Source organism: Molossus molossus, unplaced genomic scaffold (genome assembly GCF_014108415.1).
Source record: "Molossus molossus isolate mMolMol1 unplaced genomic scaffold, mMolMol1.p scaffold_m16_p_33, whole genome shotgun sequence".
Classification (NCBI taxonomy): Eukaryota; Metazoa; Chordata; class Mammalia; order Chiroptera; family Molossidae; genus Molossus; species Molossus molossus.
This window is the reverse complement of record NW_023425370.1, coordinates 120,037-139,685: the sequence shown is the minus strand read 5'-3', so window position 1 is coordinate 139,685 and position 19,649 is coordinate 120,037. Positions and strand designations below refer to the sequence as shown.

Genomic DNA, 19,649 nt, shown 5'->3' with positions numbered 1-19,649 from the left:
GCCCGTCCGCGGGCTAACGTCTCCAGTCTCGTCAGTCCCGGCCGAACTGTCCCAGGTAAAATTCCGGCGGCCGAAGCAGTGAGCGCGCCAGCAGCTGGAGCCGCGGGGGCAGGAGCCGGATGAACGTCCAGGGGGTTGTTCCCGCGACTGTCTGGAGAGAAGAGCCAGGCGTCATCGAACCTGTGCTTTGACCACACGTGAACTTTCCAGACCTGGCCCCCAACCCTCCTCGGGAGCCATGCCTTCTTCCTCAAAGCCTGGGCTCATCCCAGAGCCGGTCCTCACCCCTCCCACCCCTGTCTGCAGCCAGTGTAGACTCTCTCCAGACGACTTCCTCTGTCCCCACTTCACTCCAGGACGGCGACACCTGGTCTTCACCTGGCGCTGCTGTGGGGGTGGGGGGTGGGGTGGGGGAAGGGTGAGTGTGGGTGGGTTAGACTCCCGCTCCAGGACCCGGTCTCCTTCTTGGTAGAAATACTCCAATAAACCCTTCTTTTACAAAGGCTTTCAGCCCTGGAAATTAAATTTTTTATTTTACACCTGTAATTTTTAAGATAATCTGGACGGTCTGCATCTTCTATGTCTACCATGTTATCTTCTTGCTCTGTCATCTTAACTCTTGGTAATTGCTTACCTTCATCTTTACTGGTAGGCTCTTCAGCACTTTCTAATCTGCATTTAGCCTGAAATGAAAGCTGAGCAACTCTCATACAAGGGAACGCCGAAGCCCACACCACTTAACCCCTGGCCATACCCTGGATCCTGTCATCACAAGAAACTGCAAAGGGCTGAAAGCTCAATTTCAAACACCATGGTTTGAGTTCCGCAGCTCCTTCCTCCCGTGTCCCAGCCTCTGACTTCTTCCATACACATGGACTGGTGGTCTCTGCTCTACTTTCCAGCTACCTCTCCATCGTACCCGCTAGAGAAAACCCAACTGGATGACAGCAACCACTCTCCATCATGACAACTGCAGAAACATCACACATCCAGGCTGGCTGGCTTCACTTTAAAAGTAAAACGAGCACTTCGTGGCAATCTTGTGGTCTCCTCCGAGAGTCTCCTACTCTTCAAAGTGACAATCAGATTTCTCAGGCCTCGGTAGTTGAGCCTCCCAGACAAGACCAAAACTCAGAGGCCCAGCCACATCCACCCTGCACTTTTCACCTTCCCTTCTGAAAATGTGCAGGCTGTGTTTTCTGGTTCCTACGGCAGTCCCTCCCCTGGTGACTCCCTCTACTGTTGTCAAAGATTGTGCTCAGCCACCTCCTCTCCTGAGTCATGTTTGTCTTTCTCTCCTGCCTGCACCAATGCTCACACCAGACACAAGTATGAGATGTGGTCTTGCCAGGAGAACATCACTCTGGGGCACTCTAGAAGCTTAGGAACTAAAACAACTGTAATTCACTCACACTTCACTAACAAAACACAAGCAAAAACACTATCAGTGCTCCACAGTTATGCACTGCCTTTGACTGACAAAGTGATTGCATGAGTTTTTCTTCCTTCTTTTCCTCCCTTGCTTCTTCCTCACTTCCTTCCCAAACATGTCTGAAGCATCTATCTGTATCATATGCTGGAGACAGAATGGTGTCTAAGAAAAGTCTGACAGCAAAGAGCTCCAGATATAATGTAGGAGAACAGATAGAAAGTGAAATAAAGCATGAGTGAAGATGCAGTGTGGGTATGAAGGTTGTGCTATGGGGCTCAAGGGTAGGAGACTTACTTTTTCAGAAGGACATACATTGTGTGGAGCAGGTACTTTTATCCCCTTTTAGAGATGAGGAAAAAGACCATAAAGTAGGCCCAATACAGAAAAAAGGATAAGGCCTACAGACCCTTCTATACAGACCACAATGGGGCTGGTCAAGTCCCCACTCAGAAGAGGTTCTGTGTCTAAGAATTTTAATAATATTAACAGAATCAGAACATGAGCAGGTAGAATAAATCAAGCAAATCCCAGGACAAATGTCAAACCAGATGCAGAAGTGATCCCAAATTCCCTAAGACACAGGAAGGATGGGAGCAGATATTAATCAAGGAAGGGACTTGAAGGGGTCATATTAGAGTTGGCTTGGAGGAAATGAAGAATGGATTAGATAAAAGATTCCTCCAGGAAGTCTCAGAATTGAGTCAGGATGGCAGGGTGTTTGCACCATGGACATGAACTGGTCCAGTTTCTCAAACTTCCCAGTGAAACTTTAAATAGAAGCTTATTGCTGAAATCACAATAAATAGGGAAACTCATATTAAAATAATGGATACCACGATGTCCCCACTAAGATGGCTAGAATAAAAAAAAAACTGGTGAGGAATCAACTAAACTAAACTCAGATGTTGCCAGTGGAGATGTAAAAAACAGTCTGGCAGCTCCTTAAAAGGTTGAACATGCCTGGCAGGTGTGGCTCAGTGGATTGAGCGCCGCCCCATGGACAGAGCCATATAGGTCCGGGTTCAATTCTTGGTTCAATTCAGGGTCAGGGCACATGCCTGGGTTGGCGGCTCGATCCCCAGTAGGGAGCATGCAGAAAGCAGCCAATCGATGTTTCTATCTCTCTCCCTTCCTCTCTGAAAAATCAATTTTATATATTTAAACACAAGCTTACCTTGTTGCCCTGCATCCTACTCCTATCTGTGACCCAAGACAATGGAGAAGTTAGGTCTATACAACAACCTGCCGTAAGTGCTTATAGCAGCTTTATTCATACTTGCCCCAGACAGAGTAACCCAAATACTTTTTCAGTGGGGAACGGATAAATAAACTGCCTCATCCGTACAACAGATGCTACTTGGCAGTAAAAAAGGAGGAACTATTAGCACACACAACATCACAATGAATCTGCAGTACAATAAAGAAGCCAGATTCAAAAAGCTACACAGCGACTGATTCTGAAAACATGAAACGTCTGTGAATCGCCCAATGCAGAACAAGGTTTGTGCCATGGCTGAAGGTTCTGCTATGTCCATCACACATACAGTGTTTCTCTCCAGTGGGCATCTGTCCATGTGGCCTAAGGCTAGAGCCAGGAACAAGGGGCGGGGCACACTTTCTGCATGCACGGGGGCTCGCTCCGGTATGGACCCTCTGATGCTGAGTGAGGGTTGACCTCCGGCTGAAGGCTTTCCCACAGTCACCACATTCATAGGGCTTCTCTCCAGTATGAACTCTTCGGTGTAGGGCAAGTTGTGAGCTCTGACTGAAGGCTTTTCCACATTCAATGCACTGGTAAGGTTTCTCCCCAGTGTGAACCCTTCGATGCTGAACAAGAGTTGAACTCCGGCTAAAGGCTTTGCCGCACTCATCACAAATATAGGGTTTTTCTCCTGTGTGGATCCTTACATGTTCAGTGAGGTGAGAGTTAAAACCGAAGGCTTTGCCGCACTCATTACAAACATAGGGCTTCTCTCCAGTGTGCACCCTGTGATGGAGAAAAAGGCTTGAGCTCTGACTGAAGGCCTTCCCACACTGGTCACACACATGGGGCTTCTCTCCAGTGTGGATCCTCTGGTGCTGAATAAGGCTTGAACTTCGACTGAAGGCCTTCCCGCACTGGTCACATCCGTGTGGCCTCTCACCAGTGTGGATTCTCTGATGCTGTGTTAACTGTGGACTCTGGCTGAAGCCTTTTCCACATTCATTACATTTGTATGGTTTCTCTCCTGTGTGAATGATGCGATGTTGAATAAGACTTGAACTTCGACTGAAAGCCTTCCCACATTCACTACATCTGAAAGGTTTTTCTCCAGTATGAAGTCTCTGATGAAGAAGTAGGTGAGAATTGAGACGAAAAGTCTTCCCACAGTCATTACATTTAAATGGTTTACTTCCAGTGTGAACTTGATGGTGCAGAATAAGGCCTGAGCTAAGAGCAAATGCTCGCCCACATTGACCACATTTATAAGGTTTTTCCCCACTGTGACTTCTCTGATGTCTACTTAGGTCTGAATTGTATTTGAAGGTTTTGCTGCATATATCACATGTAAAGGCTCTCTCTCCTGTTTTATTTCTTTGAAGCCTAACAGCATTTTGATTCAGATTCAAGTTTCCATCAAATGCACTACATTCCTGGGTTCTTTCTCCTGGAGACCTTTCCCTGCACATGGCAGTTTCTTTCCTAAAAACTCTCTTATGAAGATGGAGTTTCTTCAAACTCTGCCCAACAGATTCCCACAGGTGTCCTTCTACTTTAGCCACAGGGTCCCAAGCTTCCTGCAACACAGGTGCCTGTGGATTGCACCCCGAGAATCTTCTAGATATAAGTTCTGGGTTTTTTACTTCTTCAGAGCACTTTTGGTTTAGAATGGATAGTTTCTTCTCAGTCCCAATCTCAAAATCTGTTACATAAAAGCAGAAAGGCATTATTGGAGAAAACCATCTGTCAGGGATAATATCCACAATGTGTCAAAAGACCCCATAAAGCATCTGTATAAGGTAAATGTAGGTGACAGGCAGAATTCAGAAGTAAAGATGGCCAGTCCACAGGATAAAAATATTTAGGTTCCTTAGTAATCAAAGAAATGAAAATTAAAACAAATTACAATTTTTCACCTATCAAATTGACAATACATCAAGTTCAAGAATCTCACTGCAGCTGCTGCTAGAAGTATTGGCAGGGGAGAGTGGCAAAATGGGACAGGGAATGGTCATGGGGACACCAACACAAGCTCCTGGCTAGTTGGCTCAGTTGGTGGGAGTGTTGTCCAGTAGACCACAAGGTGGTGGGTTTGATTATCCATTAGGGTACATACCCAGGTTGTGGGTTCAATCCCTGGTTAGGGCACATGCAGAAAGCAACCTATTGATTCTCTCTCACATCAATGTTTCTCTCTAAAATCAATTTAAAAAAAAACAAAAAACCTTAGACTTTCAATAGTTAAAAAATGATACCCAGTGTTGATGAGAATTGAAGAAACAATCCCTGTCTTTTACTGTTGGTGGGACTATTAAATTAGTATGACTTTTAAAAGGAAAATTTGGAAATATATACCAAAGAAATGGTATATTACATATAAGTAAAACTGTCAGTATTTGCCAGTAACATAATTTCATATATAGAAAACCCTAAAGTGATGGAAAAAAATAAAACAAATGAATAAATTTTTAAAAAATTTTAAAGACTCCACCAAAAATCTATTAGAAATAATAAACAAATACAATAGAGTTGCAGGGTACAAAATCAATCTTTACAGAAATCTACTACCTTTCTATATACTAACAATGAACTATCCAAAGACTAGATAAAGGAAACAATCCCATTTATAATCACAGCAAAAAGAATAAAATACCTAGGAATAAACTTGACAAAGGTGAAACACCTGTACACTAAAACTGTAAGACATTATTGAAAAAATTGAAGACACAAAGAAATGAAAAGATATCCCATGTCATGTAGTATTGGGAAAATTACATAAAATGTTCATATTACCTAAAGCAATATACAAATTCAATGAAATCTCTATCAAAATTCCAGTGGCATTTTTCACAGAACTAGAATAATCCAAAGCAATCTTGAGGATAAAGAACAAAGCCAGGTCCAGCTCAGAGGTTGAGCATCGACCCATGCACCAAGAGGTCGCCAGTTCAATTCCCGGTCAGGACACATGCCCAGGTTGTGGGCCCAATCCCCAGTGGGGGGCATGCAGCAGGTTGCCAATCAATGTTCTCTCTCTCCCTCTCCTTTCCTTTCTCTCTCAAATCAATAAAGGAGAAAAAAAAAAAGAACAAAGCCAGAGGTATCACACTCCCTGATTTAAAACTATATTACAAAGCTATAGTAATCAAAACAGTATGGTACTAAGGAAAACACACACACACACACCAACCAATGACCAATGGAACAGACTAGAAAGCCCCAAAATAAACCCACACATATATGGGCAACTACTTTTCTTTTCTTTTTTTTTTAATCTTCACCCGAGGACATTTTTTTTCATTTTTTTTGTTCAGATAGAGTGGGATGGGGAGAGAGAGAGAGAGAAACATTGACGTGAAAGGGACACATTGAGTGGCTGCCACCCGCACGACCAACCAGGGCCGGGGACAAACTGCAACCAAGGTACGCACCCTTAGCGGGAACCGAACCTGGGTCTCTCTGGACCACAGCTAGATGCTCTAACAGCTAAGCCAAACCAGCCAGGGTGGGCAACTAATTTTCAACAAAGTAGCCAAGAACATACAATGGACAAAGGAAAGCCTCTTCAATAAATGGTGTTGGGCCCTGGCCGGTTTGGCTCAGCGGTTGGAGCGTCCGCCTGCGGTCCGGAGAGACCCGGGTTCGGTTCCCGCTAAGGGCACGTACCTCGGTTGCAGTTTGTCCCCGGCCCTGGTTGGGTCGTGCGGGTGGCAGCCACTCGATGTGTCCCTTTCACATCGATGTTTCCCTCTCTCTCTCTTCCTCTCTCTCCCTCCCACTCTATCTGTACAAAAAATGGAAAAATGTCCTCGGGTGAGGATAAAAAAATAAATAAATAAATAAATAAATAAATAAATAAATAAATGGTGTTGGGACAACTGGGAAGCCACATGCAAAAGAATAAAACTTACCCTTATCTTACATCATGCTCTAAAAATAACTTAAATGGATTAAAGTTGAATGTAAGACTTGAAACAATTACATAAAAAACACATAGGCACTAAGCTTATGGAACTTGGTCTCAGTGTTGTTTTTGTGAACTTGACTCCAAAGACGGGGGAAAAGAGCAGAAATAAAAAACTAGAACTAGACCTGGTTGGTTTGCTCAATGGTTAGAGGGCTGGCCCAAGGACCAAAGGGTCAGGGGTACTATTCCCAGTCAAGGGCACACACTTGGGTTGCAGGTTCGCTCCTGGCCCTGGTCAGGGTGTATGAGGGAGGCTGCATGAGGGAGGCAATCAGTCAATGTGTCTCACACTGATGTTTCCCTCTGTCTCCCTCCTCTCCCTCCCTCCCTTCAACTCTTTATAAAACAAAATTCAATGGGAAAAAATAGCTTCAAGTGAGGATTAAAAAAAAGTAAACTGCCCTGGCAGGTTTGGCTCAGAGGTTGGAGCGTCGGCCTGCGGTTCAGAGAGACCTCCTTTGCGGTTTGTCCCCGGCCCTGGTTGGGTCGTGCGGGTGGCAACCACTTGATGTGTCCCTTTCGCATCAATGTTTTTCTCTCTCTCTCCCTCCCACTCTATCTGAACAAAAACTGGAAAAATGTCCTTGAGTGAGGATTAAAAAAAAAGTAAACTACATCAAATTAAAAGGTTTCTGCATAGCAAAGGCAATAGTCAACAACATGAAAAGGCACCCTATGGGATAAGGAAGGTATCTACAAACAATACCTCCAATCAGGAACTAGCATCCAAAATAGATAAAGAAAATTTTCAACTCAACAACAAAAAATTAATAATGCAATTAAAAAATGGGCAGTCGATCTAAACAGACAGGTTTTCAAAGAGTTCACAAAGATAGCCAACAGATATATAAAAACATGCTCAACGTCACTAATCACCAGGCTAATGCAAACCAAAACAACAGTGAGATATCACCTCACACTTTTCAGAATGGCTAATAACCAAAGCACAAGAAATAAGTGTTGGTGAGTATGTGAAGAAAAGGGAACCCTCGTGTACTGTTGGTAGGACTATAAATTGGTGCAGCCACTATGGAAAACAGTATGGAGGTTCCTCAAAAAATTAACAATAGAACTTCCATATGATCCAGCAATTCTACTTCTGGGTATTTATCCAAAACATTTAAAAACATTTATTCATTAAGATATATGTACCCCTTGTTCACTGCAGCATTATTCACAATAGCCAAGAATGAAAACAACCCAAGTACGTTCAATGGATGATGAAATATTGCATTTGGGACAACATGGATGGATATTGAGGGTATCATAATAAGTGACATAAATCAGACGAAAAAGTACAAAAACCATATGATTTCACTCATATTGGAATATAAAACAAAAAAGTAACAAATGAACTAACAAAACAAAACCCAACTCATTAACACAGACAACAGAATGGTGGTTGCTGGCGGAAGGAGGGTGGGAGAGGGTGAATTGGGTAAAATGGGTCAGATGTATGGTGACACTAGGAGACTAGGCTTTTGAGACAGAGCACACAATAGAGTACACAGATGTCAATTTATAAAGTTGTACACCTGAAATTTATATAGTGTTAATAAGCAATGTTACTGCAATTAAAAAAAAAAAACGGGATTGCTCAAACCAATCATAGACTACCCATATAACAGAATACCATTCTGCCAGTAAAATTATATAACAGAATATAATTTAAAGTCCATATGATCTATTATAAAGTAAAAAAAATAATGTTCTAAAACTACACATACAGTATAAACCAACTTTTATTGGAAATATTTATGTAAGGTAGGTGGTATTTCTTTCTTATGTGTTTGGTTGGTAAAGCCGTCAGGGCTTGGCATTTTCCCTGAGGAAGGGTTTTAAATTACTGAGTCAATTTTGTTAATAGTTATATAATTATGTAGTTAATAGTTAACCTTTTCTTGTGTCAATCTTGATAAATAGTATTTTTCTAGGATATTTATACATTTTCTACCAATGTTCAAAAACTTAGCATACATGTGTTCAAAATACCTTTTTATTAGATATCTGCAGTATGCGTATGATGTCTCCTTTTCTCTTTTGTTCTTTATCAGTTATACCCAGAAAACAGAAAGTGATAGTAAGTGCCCCAATTCCTTTCGTGAGATTATCAACCTTGATACCAACACGTGACACCAATAGTGTGAGAAAGGAAAAGTTTCAGGCCAATCTCATTCATAACGACAGGTGCAAAAACCCTAAATAAACATTGACAAGCCAAAGCCAGTAATATATAACAGGAATAAAAATTTGAGTAATTCCAAGATTGTAAATTCAGTGTATCATGAGAAAAATAGACCAGGGAAACTCACCACACTTAGAGAAAATGAGAGAAAAATTGTACAGTAACCACAACAGAGGCAGAAAGAAATTGATCAAATCCAACTTTCATTTCTCTGGACCACAGGCCGACGCTCTAACCACTGAGCAAACCGGCCAGGGCCAACATTCATTTCTGATTAGGAAAAAAAGCCAAACTCTTAAGAGAACTAGAACCAGAAGGAAACTTCCTTCATATAACCTGGGACTGGTATTTCCCACCTACAACAAACTCTACACTTGGGGGTGAGGGTAGGCAGCTCCACCTGAGGCTGGATATACCTGGCTGCACTTCCCAGTCAGTGCTCCCCAGACAGAGCAACAACACAGAGAGAAATACCCTGGGACAAGAGTAGAAAAGAAGAAGCCAAATCACCATTCACAGGAAATGTAAGTGATCAGAAGCAATAATAGTTTATCAAGTTTGCGGAAGAAAAAATTGAAAGCATTAGTGACATTTCTGTGTACAGAATAGTTGTAAATAAATAGCTAGAAAATTACAGTGAACAGAGATCACTTAAGCCTGACTAGGGAGTGACCCACATGCCCACCAGCAGTGGGATGGATGAGCCGTAGGCAGCAGGGGTACGCAGGTAAGACAACATGACATGGGACAGCGAGCACGGATCAGCACACACCTAATTCTGAGGGGAAAAGCAATTCAGTTTATATAAAGCTCAAGACCAAACAAAACTTTGCGGTTACCTTGGGGGCACCAGTGACTGGAGGGGCAGTAAAGGGGCTTCCATGCTGCTGGTAGCGTTTTGTTTCTTATCTGATGGTTATGTGTCTGGGTCCAATTCTTGAAAACTCAGTAAGCGCTTCAGTTACAAGTGGTGTGATTTTATGTATGTAAGTTACTTTTCAACAAAAAGTATTTTTAAAGAAATAATTTTTCCCTGGCTATAATATAAAGGAGAGACAAAGGTTTTACATATATGTATATACAGAGAGACAGAGAGAGATGCCCTGGCCGGTTTGGCTCAGCGGTTAGAGTGTCGGCCTGCGGTCCCGAGAGACCCGGGTTCGGTTCCCGCTAAGGGCATGTACCTCGGTTGCAGTTTGTCCCCGGCCCTGGTTGGTCGTGCGGGTGGCAGCCACTCGATGTGTCCCTTCACGTCGATGTTTCTCTCTCTCTCTGTTCCTCTCTCCCCCTCCTACTCTACCTGAACAAAAAATGGAAAAATGTCCTCGGATGAGGATAAAAAAAAAAAAAAAAGAGAGAGAGAGCTCACGAGCGCAAGTGCGCATCTACATTAGCTCAGAGAAATATCCAATTGTTAGTCATTTTCTTCTGTAATCTCCTTTTAGGAATCATACAAAATTCATGTTAAATTCTAGTTCCTTCCTGATATCTCATATTGAAGTAAATGCAAGTTTAAAATATATCTCATGCTGTTATAGACATTTTACCCCTTTTCTTTGGGACAGTGGGTAAAAACGTTCCACTGTGACATGTTCTCAACTCCACAGGGACAGAGCTGCTTGCTAACACGTAGGTGACCTCACTCACTGTCAATGGCATTATGACAGACCCAGCAGAACCTCTGGTTCATACATCACCAGAATCCACTGAATTGTGCCAAAACAGAACCCCAAAAACAAAGAGATAAATGAACAGTCAGAGCTTCATGCACCTGCCTGCCAGGACCTTCCCCACAGTTACCCTGAGGCGAACAGCAGCAGGGGTGATGCTCTGCTGCTTCCTAGAGGTAACCCATGGTAGGACAGCACGTGTAAACTGACAAATCGTTACAGGGTGTGACAGCGGAGGCCAGCCCAAGGATGCTGACACAGGTCACTGCAACCACAGCCCAACAAGAATCTTCGTGCAGGTGTGCTGCTAGAGCTCAAACATCAAGATCGGAGGACGAGTGGTGCCTGAGTCCCTAGGGCACACTGACACGGAGAAACATCCTCTCCCGCATCCAACCCTCACCAGGTTCTGCCTGGGCAACCCCCATTTCCAATAGACTTTGGGGCGTTTGGAGTAATTTCTCATGCTCCAATACATGAGAAAACCCCACAGAAACAGAACCATCTTTTCACATCCAACTGAAAGGCATGGACACCTGGACACTCTGTGGGAGCTGCCCCGTCAAGGGTGCTGTCACACACCCACATCGTCTCCTGGGCGGCCCCTTCTCCCACTGCCCAGACAGGACTTCAGGTTCCTAAATGAGAACTCTTCTCATGAGCACTGCTGGGGCCCCTGATGTCAGAGCTCACCTGAGATAATCCACATTGGCACTAACCATACATAATACCCTAATCCTGTTACGTGTTTAGAATAGCGCAATCAGCATGTTAGTTAAAATTACCACAAAACAGTGGCTACTAGAACCATAGTTGTAAAAAATTATTCAGTTTTTGGTGTATCTCCAGTCAAAAAAGGTACGCATGCGTTCAATAACATACACTGCATACCCAGGGAACCTCCTGGATCACAGTGAGGTACTGTATCTTGATAGAGGTTTGGTTAACACAGTCGTGTCTCTTTGTTAAAACTCAGCAACTTTGCCCGGCCAGTGTGGCTCAGTGGCTGAGCATCAACCCGTGCATCCGAGGTCACCAGATCGATTCTGGGTCAGGGTACATGCCCAGGTTGTGGGCCCAGTCCCCAGTGGGGGACATGGAGAAGGCAGCCAATCGATGCTCTCTCTCATCGATATTTCTCTTTCCCCCTCTCCCTTCCTCTCTCTCTAAAATCAATAAAGAAAAAAATATGGGAATTGGGTCCACAACCTGGGCATGTGCCCTGACCGGGAATCGAACTGGTGACTTCCTGGGGTACAAGCCAATGCTCAACCACTGAGCCACACCAGCTGGGCTAAAGAAAAAATATTAAAAACAAACAAACAAAAAAACTCAACTTTACATTACAAGAGGTTAAACTTCATCCAACCAGAAGATGCTAGAGAAAAATTTGGAGAAAGGATCAGGGTGAACAATTAATACACTTAATTGCAAATCCAGGGCACTAACAAAGACGAAGATATGAGTGATAATGTGTCATGTCCTTTGACAATTGACCAAAAATGGGAGGATAACGAGGAGAGAAAGTGGAAAGCAGAACACATCACTGGTTGTCTCACTCACTGGGAGTCAGAGATAATGCTTAGAGCTGAGAAATCAACTAATAAAAATATGTTCAACAGAACATTTTTAAAAAATTACCATTGAGCCCTGGCCAGTTTGGCTCAGAGGTTAGAGCATCGGCCTGCGGACCAAAGAGTCTCGGGTTCGATTACGACCAAGGACACGTACCTCAGGTGCAGTTCATCCTCAGCCCCGGCTGGGGTCGTGCAGGTGGTAACCAATCGATGTGCCTCTCTCACATCGATGATTATCTCTCTCTCCCTCTCTTTCTCCCTTCAACTCTGTCTGAAGATAAATGTAAAAATATCCTCGAGTGAGGATTAAAAAAAAACATTGACTAAGATTCGGAGATGCAAGAGAAAAGGAACAGAGAAGTTTGTGTAATAAGTGAAACTGGCAGATATCCAATGGCTACTGTCTAAAGGAGGAGAGTAGGAAAGCTATTATATAAAGAAATGAGGCTGTTACACAGCTTTAGCATAGAGGTAATTACTAAATGCAAACTTCCCTAATGACCAGAGAACTGTATTTTTATAAGGAAAGCAAACAGCCCTGGGCAGTTTGCTCAGTGGTTAGAGCGTCGGCCCACAGACCAGAGAGACCCAGGTTCAGTCCCCACTAAGGGCACGTACCTCGGTTGCAGTTTGTCCCTGGCCCTGGTTGGGGTCATGTGGGTGGCAACCAGTCAACGTTTCTCTCTCTCTCTCACTCTATCTGATGATAAATGCAAAAAATGTCCTTGGATGAGGATTAAAAAAAAAAAAAGGAAAGCAAACAAATTAGTAAAATGAGAGCCATTAAAGCAGATGTACATGTCTGCAGGAGTATACAACACTGTCCAAGACTGCCCCCAGGAGTTCATGGAAGTGAGCTCTATCACCTGCCCAGCCCCCACCCACTCTCACCTGTGCTGCAGCTGCTCAAGGGCTCTGGTTCCTCAGCTCCCATAAGATCCAGGACCCACAGCTCTTCACCTTGCTCCAACTGGGAGATCAGCTCCGGCTTAGGAACAGGGAGTCCTGTTGAGGTGAGGGCCCTGGCTGAGTTAGTGTGGCCCGGGGAGCTGGAGCAGAGCACAAACCCGCTGGGTCTTCCAGGCTAGGTAGGAAGTGTAGTTTCCCCAGAGCCCTCCCACCATGCCTGCCCCACCAGAGGTCACAAAGTGTGTGTATTGGTGGAGTGGAAGGGGTTGGTCAACCGAAGCAGGGGTTGAGAGAGCACTGAAGAATAACTCATCAGTTCTCTTGCCCCTGGGGAGACATAGGTGGGCACCAGCATGCATAGTAAAGTCTGGAATTGGGAGCCAGGCAGAGACCAGAATGGTACCTGGGGACAAGGAGTAGGACCCTCTTCTTTCACCTCCAAAGTCTGGAAGCAGCCCCCAAGCTCCCCAGAATCCCCACACCAGAAGCCCAGGGAAGAGCCGCACCCAGTGAGGCCACGTGCCCGTAGTTCTCCAACATCACATCCCTGTACAGCGCCCGTTGGTCTGGGCCCAGCTGCTGCCCCTCCGCGCGAGAGAAGTACACGGCCACATCCTGGAAGGTCAGCGGCACCGCCTCCTGTAACGACAGGTGGCCGCTGCCCTGGGGCTGCGCCCACTGGGCACACCTGCTGCGCTCAGTCCGAGGACTGGCCGCCTTCTTCAGTCACAGGGACCCGACTGAGCCCCCAGAGTTCCTTTCCCTGGGGAGGGGGTGAGTCCAGTCCCAAAGCCCTGTCCTTGGGTGCCAGGACGCCCAGCTTCTCCAGGAGTTGGGTTCATCACTCCAGAGGAGGGAGGGCAGGGAGGAAGGTGAACTCACCTGGGGTGCTGGAAGCCCGAGTGCGGCTGCCATCCTGGGGGAGCAGGATCTGAAGGAAGACTCAGGACCTGAGGGGGGCTGCCCTGGCCTGGGCCTCCCCAGCTCACCCTCGGTGGGAAGGGACCCACACTCAGACCCACTCAGTGTCATTAAGTCACTCCATTAACTTCCAGAGCCCAAGGGGTGTTAAGGTTGGACACGTGAAGGGTGGCATTAATGGATTCCTGAAGTGGACTCCTGGGGCCATGAAAACAGTCTCATAGAAGCTGCTAGTCAGAGGCAGGTCACCCTGCAGCAGGACCCAATGCGTGCCCCACTGCCCAGTTACTAGGAAGTCCCTAGAACTGGCAGGGCCAGAGTCCAAGTGGGGCCGGGAGTTGAGGAGTTAAAGCTGCAGCTCCAGTGGTCCAGCTGGTGTAGAGCCACACCTGGCAGAGGCTGTGCAGCCCCCATCTGCCCCCACCCACAGGGCGAGAAGACGTGCGCAGGGGCGGGTGGGGCTGAGCTACCTAGGACACAGCCAGAAGCCTGTCGCCCTTCTCACCCCTTTGTCCCCAGCCTCCTGTCGCCTCTCAAATCTTCGCCGCCCCTCAGGCCAAGCTGAGATCCTCATTCTCCCAGCAGTTTCCCCTGCGGCCTCCTCCTGGGCCGCGAGGTCTGGCCATCCAGGGCTGCAGACACAGCCCGCCACCTCGCCCACGCGCCCCAGCCGGTCGGGACCGACCTTCCGCCGGGCAGATCTCCACTTAAACCTCCGCGCGGCCGACCCTGCCCGTCGCGCTCGGCTGAAACCTCCCGAGGCTCCGCCGGGACGCACCTCGGTCCGCTGGGCCCGCCCACGCGAACCCACCCACTCGGCCGGATCTTACACAGTCCGGAGTCGGCCCCTGCGTCTCCGGCCGGCCCCACGCAGCCCGTCCCGGGACAACGAGCGCGCCGGCGGGGCTGCTCACCTGGGAGTAGCGGGTCCGCCGGCAGGGGGCGGGGCCAGACGGAGCGGGCGGGGCCGGCCTGCGCCCTAGCTGGGCGCTCCCGCCTGCGTCTCTCCCTTAAAGATCGCGGGGGCCGGAAACGGCAGCGCGGTCCCGCCCGGCACTTCCGGGGCTGCTCTAGGACCACAGAAGACTCGCGCCGTCGGTGGTCAGCTGGGTGAGGGGCGCCGGGGAGTGGGACGGTTGGCAGGCGGCCAGGCTGGACCCTGGGCATCGAGCCCACTTTCCGTTCCAGGCCCGGGCGTTGCTGTTTGTGCGCCTCTCCATCCCCGGGCCGGGCCTGTACCACCCTTTACTTTCTTTTCTCTTTCTTGGAAAGGAAAGAATCTGCACTTCCCAATCTATGTAGAAGGGGGAAATCTCTCGGGCCCGAGGGTCAGAGGGCCGGGTCCTCCCGGTGTCGTAGAGCTTCCCGGGAGTGTCTCCAGGTTGCCTCGGGACCGGGCCCCGCTTCCGGCCACTCGGCTCCTCTCCATCAGGCCTTTCCGCAGCAGACTGCGCGCGCGCCAGGTGGCGGGCGGTGGGTGAGGTCGCCCTTACCCGAAGCCGGCAACTGAGCGGCGCGAGGCCCCTTGGTCACCGCGTCCGGGTGTCTCTGGAGGCCAAAGGCCTGTCCGCGACAGTAGAGCGCTGGCCTGCCGATCCGATGCAGCTTGGGGCGCGGCTGCAGGACGCTGACCACGGCTTGTGCACGGGCTTGTGCACGCTTTAGGTGCCCAGGGCGCCGCGACGAGCTCAGTGCAGGACGCGAACCGGGCCGGTGACTGCTCTCCTGTTTGCTGGTTCTCCTCTCCCTACTCTGTCTCCCCTGCCAACTCCTGCCTCCCCTCTTCCTGGGATCACCTGCTCCCAGGGTGCCTCCCATTACATGAACTATCATCAGTGGTTCACACTACCACTATCTTGAAGGTGGAAACCAGGTCAGTCCTCAGTCATTGACCCAAAGGACTTACGAAGTCACTGGGCTTCTCTCTACCCCCTCCAGGTAGTTGCAGCCGGGACCTGCCTCTGGGCTGGTTGATCAAAGAAGAGGAAGCAGCAATGTCTGCCGTGGGGGCTGCAGCTCCGTACCTGCATCACCCTGGCGTCAGTCACAGCAGCCAGGTGAGTTTCCTGGGTGCCCAGCTTCCCCCAGAAGTGGCAGCAATGCCCCGGCTCCTGGGGAACCTGGACAGGAGCACATTCAGAAAATTGTTGAAGCTGGTGGTCAGCGGCATGCAGGGAGAAGACTGCCGCGAAGCGGTGCAGCGTCTCGGGGATGGCGCACACCTGTCGGAGGAGCGGCTGGGTGCCCTGCTCGCTGGCACCCACTCACTGCTCCAGCAGGCCCTCCGGCTGCCCCTGGCCAGCTTGAAGCCCAACACCTTCAAGGAACAGCTCCAGGAGCTCTGCATCCCCCAAGACGTGGTCGTGGACTTGGCCAGTGTGGTATTTGGAAGCCAGCGGGCTCTTCTTGACTCCGTGGCCAGGCAGCAGGGGGCCTGGCTGCCTCGTGTTGCCAATTTTCGGTGGAGGGTGGATGTGGCAATCTCCACCAGTGCCCTAGCCCGCTCCCTGCAGCCAAGTGTCCTGATGCAGCTGACTCTTTCGGATGGGTCAGCACACTGCTTTGAGGTCCCCACAGCCAAGTTCCAGGAGCTTCGGTACAGTGTGGCACTGGTACTGAAGGAGATGGCTGACCTGGAGAAGAAATGCGAGCACAAACTGCAGGACTGACCAGCACTCCCAGTTGCTCTGGTCACCTGGCAATGGCTGCTTAGACATCTCCAAAGCGAAGCCCACCCTGCCTAGGAGGCAGTCTTCTGTGAGAGTGTGTGAATGCAGCCATGTTGTTCTCTGAAAAAGACAGCAGTGTTATTTCTTTATTTGGGAGTAAAGCAACTATAAAAACATGTCTTCCTAGGTGGTGTCACCCTGCACACCCCTCCATTTGCCGTTGGTGGTGTTGCTGGGTGAGGGCACCCACTGCTCCAGGGTGGCCATCTGCTCTGGTCACAGTTTGGGGTCCAGTCCAAGGCCTTTGTGCAGATGCCAAGTTTGTTCAGCTGGGCCCCATGTAGCATCTGAGCACTCTGCTCATTTGCTTCTGTGAACCCTGTTTCAGCGTGGATATTTCATTCTCCTGTCTTAAATCCCTTACCTCATGGAGCCAACATTGTAGAGGAGAGGGGAAGACATTCCAGAATGCATAACAACAGATAACTGGTGTAGCTTGTTAGTGGATGGTAAATGATGCAGAAAATAGGCCAGTGTCCAGAGACTGGGAGGCAGGGCTATGGAAGACCTAGGCTGTCATTTTACATTGGGTTATAGGGTGGGCCTCCTAGAAGAACTGGTGAGCAAAAACTTTAAAGAGGCAAGGTAGTCCAGCCGGTGTGGCTCAGTGGTTTAGCTTTGACCCATGCACCAAGAGGTCACCAGTTTGATTCCCGGTCAGGACACATTCCCAGGTTGTGTGCCTGATCCCCAGTGGGTGACATGCAGGAGGCGGTCAATTGATGTTCTCTCTCATTGATGTTTACATCTCTCCCTCTCCCTTCCTCTCTCTCTCAAATCAATAAAGGAAATAAAATAAAGAGGCAAGGTAGCAGAGTGATCTGAGACTTCTGGGTAGAGGGCAAGTGAGGTGGAGGAGAATGAGGGGTACTGAGGGTATGTCCCGCCCTGATAGCTATTTTATTTATTTATTTATTGTTAATCCTCACCCAAGGATATTTTTTCATTGATATAGAGTGGAAGGGAGGGAGAAAGAGAGAAACATCGATGTGAGTTACATCATCGATTGGCTGCCTCCCAAACGACCCTGATGGGTCAGGGATCAGACCTGCAACCCAGGTACATGCCCTTGACCAGTAATTGAACCCATGACCCTTCGGTCTGTGGGCTGATGCTCTAACCATTGAGTCGAACCGGCTAGGTAGCTGTTTTAAAAGTACAGTGGGTGCTATGTTGAGAGCAGGAAGGAGCAGGGGCCTTTCCCAGCACCTCAAGGGTGGGAGTGCTGGGCAGCTAGGGCTGGTGATCCCAGAGTGAGGACACACATTTAGGGTTGAAAGCCACTGAGACCTGGGGGCTTCTGGGTGCAAGATTACCATAGTGACATATGTCCAATGCAACTAGGAATGGAGACCTGGGGTCTGAGCCCAGCAGGGTGCTCCAAACTCCACTGCCACGGAGGGACCTCATAGCTGGGACTCATGGTTCTAAATCAGGCACCTGGTGACAGTGAGGAAAGGTGCCTTCCAGGCCACCCTGGTATTGCAGACCAGAGGGAGAATGGGGCTGTGGCTCGGAACCTACCTTGAGCCTCTCAGTAGCCCCCACAGCAAGGGGTGGGCAGGCTCTGAGCTGCTGGCATCTAGAGGTGGGCAAGCACTGGGACTTGCACACCCTTTCTCTGCCCACCAGGCCACAGAGAACCCTTGTGCACCCAGCTGGGGTTGCCTGGCTGTCTCCATGGCCCTGTTGGTGTGTCTACTCTGGTAGTCCACTCCAAGAGCCCTGGAGGGTCTGAAGGTCAGCAGACTCTTAGAGGGGGGCGGGTCCTGGGCCTTTGTGAGGCACAGCTTTTGGTCACATACTATTTGCTCTCCTCTCCACCCTCCGAGGTTCCAGGTAAGGGCATAGTGCTCCGCTGATGCACTAGCCTTCCCTCCCCCCACCAAAGAACAGTCTGTGCCTTTGGCATCTGGCTAGGAACGTCGGGTCGGGACATTGTTCTCCATTGGGACATTGTTCCACATCCTTTGCAGACCAAACGCGGTGGCCCTGACTGCTGCCCTTCCCACAGCACCTCCGGGGCAAACCATCCCTCCGAAGTGCCCTTGTGGCCAGAAGTCTGGGAGCAGGGAGCACAGACTTGCAGACTAGCAGAGGGCCCTTCTCATCCTATAGCCCAGGGCTTGGGGAACATTTTTATAAAGGGCCAGGCAGTACTACAGCTCTCCCGGTCATAAAGATTCTGTAAGCTCTGGAACCACAGCTTGAGAGCAGAGACGATATGTTAACAAATGGATGTGATTACATTCCAAAAAAAGCTTTTTACAGACATTTAAATTTTCACTTCATGTGTCACAAAATACTTTTCAACCACTTAAAAACTATTCTTAAAAAACAAAAATAGTGCCCTGGCCAGTTTGGCTCAGCGGTTAGAGCGTCGGCCTGCGGTTCAGAGAGACCCGGGTTCGGTTTCCGCTAAGGGCATGTACCTCGGTTGCAGTTTGTCCCCGACCTTGGTTGGGTCCTGTGGGTGGCAGCCACTCGATGTGCCCCTTTCACATCGATGTTTCTCTCTCTCTCTCTCTCTCCCTCCCTCCCACTCTATCTGAACAAAAAATGGAAAAATGTCCTTAGGTGGGGATAAAAAAAAGTAAATAAAATATTAAAAAAAAAAAAGCCCTGGCCGGTTTGGCTCAGCGGTTAGAGCGTCGGCCTGCGGTCCGGAGAGACCCGGGTTCGGTTCCCGCCAAGGGTATGTACCTCGGTTGCAGTTTGTCCCCGGCCCTGGTTGGTCGTGCGGGTGGCAGCCACTCGATGTGTCCCTTTCACATCGATGTTTCTCTCTCTCTCTCTCTCTCTCCCTCCCACTCTGTCTGTACAAAAAATGGAAAAATCTCCTCAGGTGAGGATGAAAAAAAAGTTTTTTTTTTTTTCAGTCAAGTAGCCCAATTGGTTAGAGTGTAGTCCTGATATGCCAAGGTTGCAGATTGATCCCTGGTCAGGGCACATACAAGAATCAGCCAATCAATGCATGAATAAGTGGAACAACAAATCGGTGTCTATCTTTCTCAAATCAATTAAAAAACAACAAAAAAACGCATTCTTAGCTCCAGAA

The 19,649-nt window shown here is 48.3% G+C and overlaps 2 protein-coding genes across 2 annotated transcripts; one reads left to right on the top strand and one right to left on the bottom strand.

The window, feature by feature from the left end:
- Window positions 1-2,716: 2,716 nt before the first annotated feature.
- On the bottom strand, window positions 2,717-13,856 carry ZNF251 (zinc finger protein 251). The gene is made up of 4 exons (XM_036281212.1): window positions 13,824-13,856; window positions 13,448-13,661; window positions 12,924-13,037; window positions 2,717-4,335 (listed from the first exon to the last, which is right to left on the bottom strand). The coding sequence occupies exons 1-4, from the start codon at window positions 13,854-13,856 to the stop codon at window positions 2,873-2,875; spliced, it is 1,824 nt and encodes a 607-aa protein (XP_036137105.1). The 3' UTR covers window positions 2,717-2,872.
- Window positions 13,857-14,893: 1,037 nt separating this feature from the next.
- On the top strand, window positions 14,894-17,255 carry COMMD5 (COMM domain containing 5). Its single transcript, XM_036281268.1, has 2 exons — window positions 14,894-14,972; window positions 15,801-17,255. Exon 2 carries the CDS (start codon window positions 15,857-15,859, stop codon window positions 16,529-16,531), a length of 675 nt encoding a protein of 224 aa, XP_036137161.1. The 5' UTR covers window positions 14,894-14,972; window positions 15,801-15,856; the 3' UTR covers window positions 16,532-17,255.
- Window positions 17,256-19,649: the final 2,394 nt, after the last annotated feature.

What these genes read in the sequence shown, in the direction of transcription:
- ZNF251 (XM_036281212.1), bottom strand. Translation starts at nt 13,856, where the DNA reads ATGGCAGCCGCACTCGGGCTTCCAGCACCCCAG. An exon ending in CGGGCACGTGGCCTCACTGG is followed by an intron (nt 13,038 to 13,447) that starts GTGCGGCTCTTC and finishes TCACCTCAACAG; the next exon opens with GACTCCCTGTTCCTAAGCCG. An exon ending in CTTGAGCAGCTGCAGCACAG is followed by an intron (nt 4,336 to 12,923) that starts GTGAGAGTGGGT and finishes TTTATGTAACAG; the next exon opens with ATTTTGAGATTGGGACTGAG.
- COMMD5 (XM_036281268.1), top strand. Translation starts at nt 15,857, where the DNA reads ATGTCTGCCGTGGGGGCTGCAGCTCCGTACCTGCATCACCCTGGCGTC.